The following is a 4,624-nucleotide window of genomic DNA, read 5'->3' as shown; positions in this document are numbered from 1 at the left end:
ACCAAAATGTGTAGTTTCAACCCGTGTCCTGGTATTACGTGGATACCTGATACAGGGGAGAGGGCGTCCGCCTGTTATGTCGCTGGTCTTCTCTCTTCAGGTATAGTGATCTTTATTGACACGACAAAAGTACAGCGACTTTCGTAAAGTCTTTAACAACTACTTACAGTACAACTAAACATACGTATGGATTTCTACAAGTATGAAAAAATTAACATAATAGCATGTCATTTACACTATTGGTTCTACTGTATAAGCATTCGTGGATATATTTGCCTACTTGTACACAGTGAGGATTATAACCTCTCAGAATGCGTCTCTCCCAGTACTTATCTAGCCTGGACTTGAACTGGTTAACGCTATCAGCTGCAACTTTGTATTGCAAAACAGTGACCAGAAATTTGACACAGAGGCGCCTTGGGCATATGCTTAATACAGTAGAAACCAGTTAATTGCACAACGGATTAACGCACACTTCTGTTAACTGCACGGAATCCCAAGATCCCAAACCGGTGCGTTCCAGCTAGATAACTTCGCATAATTGCACCAGCCGGATAATTGCACGAAATTCATTGGCAAATAGGCCGTGCAACTAAGCGGGTTCTACTGTATATGCAACATTACTGGTCCCATCTTACCTCACAGTCCTCAGCTATCAGGCGTGGAGGCTGGGTGTAGAACGGGTTGTTTATCAGACAACCTTCTTTATGCAGGTAGGTCCAGTCCCAGTACGGCAACACCTGGGGGGGGGGGGGGGGCACAGGTGTGACTGTGTGATTACCGGGGGGAGTAAAAGTCTGAGTACAAATGTGAGGACAGGTGTGACTTAGTGATCAGGTGTGAGGACAGGTGTGATTTGGTGATCAGATGTGAGTACAGGTGTGACTGTGTGATCAGGTGTGAGTACAGGTGTGACTGTGTGATCAGGTGTGAGTATAGGTGTTTATCAGACATTCCTCGTCATACAGGTAGGTTCAGTCCTAGTATGAACAACATGCGGGGAGTGGGGGAGGGGGGCACAGGTGTAAGTACAATTGGGAATACAGGTGAGATTCACACATGTAGCGTGCATAGTCCAGTGGTTACCGACCCTACCTCTGGATCTAGAATCCTTGAGTTGGAATAGTCACGTCAAGTCAAGTCAAGTCAAGTTTACTGCTCAACGATTGCAACAGGTACACTCTATGGCAAATAACATGCATCACTAGCTGCAAACTAACTACATTACTTTCTCCTTTAATGTTGCTGTTAATATGTTTGTAGCCCCTTAGAAATTCAAACAAGTAACGTTGGATGGATATCAGTTTATTTTGTCTGTAGGTGGCCTGAAAATGCACTACCTACCTACCTACCTAGTCCCTTGACCTCCAGGTCGTTGGGGGGACAAGGTAGACATGAAGATCGAGATTTGCCTAAAATGCACTAAGTACATGCTATTGGCGTTATGACTGCAATTTGTCTATATTCCGCTAAAGGGAGCAGCTACATGAGAGGCTGGCCATTCGTGGTGGGTTGAATTGGGGGATCTTCGTGGCCTGACGAGATAGCCAGGCCAGTAGACAGACCAGGGGCACAGCCCAGCTCTTTCATCAAACTTTACCAAACTAACATTATTACTTAATACAGAATATGGGCCGGCACAGTGCATTTCACATCGCTATCGCACGACTTCTCTTCTGTATTAATCTCCAAGCAGACCTACAATGGCATAAGATAGTACCAAACTGTCCAAGAGGTGTCCATTTGCCATGTAGCCAAACACACTCCTAGGCCGGCTACACTCCTCTGCCAGCCTTTGATACTATCTTATGCTACCGTAGGATCTGCTTGGAGATTATTCTGTATAGCATTACATAGGTGCCACTGTGTCGCTCACCCGACATGCACATTTCTGGAAAGGGGTGTAGTCCTTAGACACTTGCCACATTGTTTATCTATTGTTTATTGATATTTTCAGACTCCTGGGTAGCCCTATTCAGTTTTGACAAACTGATTTTCATCGTGGCCCAGGTATACATACAAGATATTAAAAACAAATTACATGACATGTTTATAACGATAGTTCACCTTTATCCGCGGGGTAACCTTTATCCGTTGTATATGAAATCGGAGTATTTAGGGATATCAAGTCGACTAACGGCTGTTTCAGACTGGAATGCTATGAAAATGTTGCAATTTGAAACCAACGTTCGTCGACTAGATCCCCCTAAATATGTTGTTTTTAAAAACAACGGATATAGGTTACCATGTGGATAAAGGTGAACTACTGTTACTCCAATTAAGAATTGTTAAATGTTGTATTTTTTTCATTTTGATCAAAAATGTTTAGTGTGGGTACCAGTTTCATGATATGAAACACAAATGGCATGTAATTTACTAAGTAGTATAGACTGAGGTAACTTTCGCACACGGGATGGAAAATTGGGCAACATTGAACAGTCCATTTTGCATAGGCTGTTTGAAAGACTAGTCCCATTCTTGTATGGGGGGATTTCGATAAAAGCCGTCCATTTTGGAGTTTCATGATGTTTGGAAGGTCTATTTATGCAAAATGTTTATGTGGAAACGTCCAGTTTTGCATAGCCGAATGTAAGTATAGCGACTTCATGAAATAGCTTCGATCTAAGAAACAAAATGACATCGCCGACGTGCCACGCAAGATGTTCAGGGCGGCCATGTAATTGATCGGACACCTACGGGAAAGAGTGAGGTTACTTTCTAACTTTTTATGTGATCTTGGATCGCTAAAAGTATGGCCTATGAGTTCAAAGTTCACAAATTATCTGCTGAATTGTCCTGAGTCGGGCCGAGTTGTCTATTGGGCATCATGGGATTCAAACAACAGGTGTGTGAACTAATGGCTACAACAACACAACAACGCAAAATACAATTATAGTAGCTGACGTTGTGTGAACATAAATAACAGCAACAAAACACACACATACCTTCACGAGCGCCAGTTTGCCGAAAATTGCCACCTTTCGGCGTGCAGGGTCCCAGCTGTAACATAAGACAACCGCGCCCACAAACAGGGAAATCTTCAGGAGTCTCCTGAGCCAGGTCTTCCGCCTGCCGCGCTCGGCGATCCTCGCCACCGGCGCCGACAGACTCCGGATCTGGTCCTCGGTAAACCCCGACTTCACGCAGAAGTCGTGCAAGTTGGTGATCTCTTGGTCTATGAGACGGAGCTTCTCCTCCTTGGTTAGTTTATCGTCTTGAGACATCGTGAAGAAACACCTTTCTACGATTACCCGATGACCAATTCAAGTTGTCTTGTCACTTGTCGACACCTGTGACCTTTGACATTATAATTATGCTATCTCCTGCAAATACACCTTTTTTTCACGCGGCGGACATAATACAACGAAACGAGGTCATTGAGGCAAACAAAAGTTATGTATAGAATCAGTCTCTTGTCCTACAAACTACACTAAGTTTCTAAATATAAGATCAAATAATGAATGTTGTAAGAAGTGTTATGCATAGAAAAGATTCAGCAAAATGATGAATGAATTTAGAGTAGAGTAGCGTAAGATGCAAAATAGAAACATAATGATGCAAATATTCGACGGACATGCAGTTATTCTCTAATTGATCGATTTGTAAATTGCCATGCTATCATTGATTGAACTAATTATGATGGGAAGTTTTTGTTTGCAACATTGAAAAGGGCGTATGATCTATCTCACAGAGATCAGAACGCATGTGCGGCGACAGGAATTATATATAATTATAGCTAATACCTATAATTGGCATCGGGCCTGGCGTAACTGGTAGAGCGTTCGGCTCGGAAACTATAGGTTATGAGTTCTGTCTGTACCGTGTATGTGGTACTGTTAATATAAGTTACAAAACTTGAGTGCAGTGCCACATTGGCCAGCTTTGATACTATCTTATGGCACCGTATGATCTGCTTGGAGATTAACATTGTCATCGTCTGTCCAAAGGGAAAATAAAAAAAAAATTCCCTATAATTCACGTCGTCGCACTTGCGTTCTGATCTCTATGAGACTGCTATAGCCTGCGATGTTTTACAAATAAATCACTCGGTGTCGTCCGTATGTTGGCTCGTTGACGTTGTCTCCAGTAGAACCGTTAGCCTAGGTACCATCCGGATAGTAGTTCGCTACTATGTTCGCTTCTGCTATCCGTCTGGAGACTTGCACATTCAAACCGTTTGGTGCTAACGTCAGTAAATGAGCGAATATAGGTTCTAGATTGCTCGTTCGGTGACAACAGGCCCAACACATGCGAACGGAGGGTTTTCGGATGTTGGAACGTAGGCCTGTTCGAACGAGCGCTTGAACCATTCCTTAATTCGCAGATGTGTATGAACCAATCAGCGCCTGCGTCCAAAATCTGGACGATTCCAGACGTTAACGTGGCCAAGTATCTCAGACAGAACAACAGAGAAGCGACCGTCATATATATTCTGTACCTAAGTTCGCGGGGATTTGATTTCGCCGTAGCGGGAAAAAAAAGACTTTTCGCGGTGTTTTTGAGTTCGCGGTAAAGCGGCCACCCGCGATACCGCGAAATTTTAACCACCGCGAAAATTTTTGCATTTACAGTAGTGTATGACAAATGTCAGAGCGAGAAGCGACTGTATATAATGTATAAGTAA

General features: G+C 43.2%; 1 protein-coding gene across 1 annotated transcript in view; it reads right to left on the bottom strand.

Moving 5' to 3' along the window:
* Window positions 1-3,375, bottom strand: part of LOC118426085 — a 9,521-nt gene extending 6,146 nt beyond the window's left edge. Inside the window, exons 1-2 of the mRNA XM_035835345.1 lie at window positions 2,946-3,375; window positions 639-740 (exon numbers count right to left, since the gene is read on the bottom strand). Of these exons, the coding sequence (XP_035691238.1) occupies window positions 639-740; window positions 2,946-3,224 (381 nt within the window). The 5' untranslated portion in view covers window positions 3,225-3,375. The remainder of the gene's footprint in view (window positions 1-638; window positions 741-2,945) is intronic.
* Between the last annotated feature and the right edge of the window lie 1,249 nt (window positions 3,376-4,624).

This window comes from Branchiostoma floridae, chromosome 11 (assembly GCF_000003815.2).
Source record: "Branchiostoma floridae strain S238N-H82 chromosome 11, Bfl_VNyyK, whole genome shotgun sequence".
NCBI lineage: Eukaryota > Metazoa > Chordata > Leptocardii > Amphioxiformes > Branchiostomatidae > Branchiostoma > Branchiostoma floridae.
This window is presented reverse-complemented; position numbering and strand designations above follow the sequence as displayed.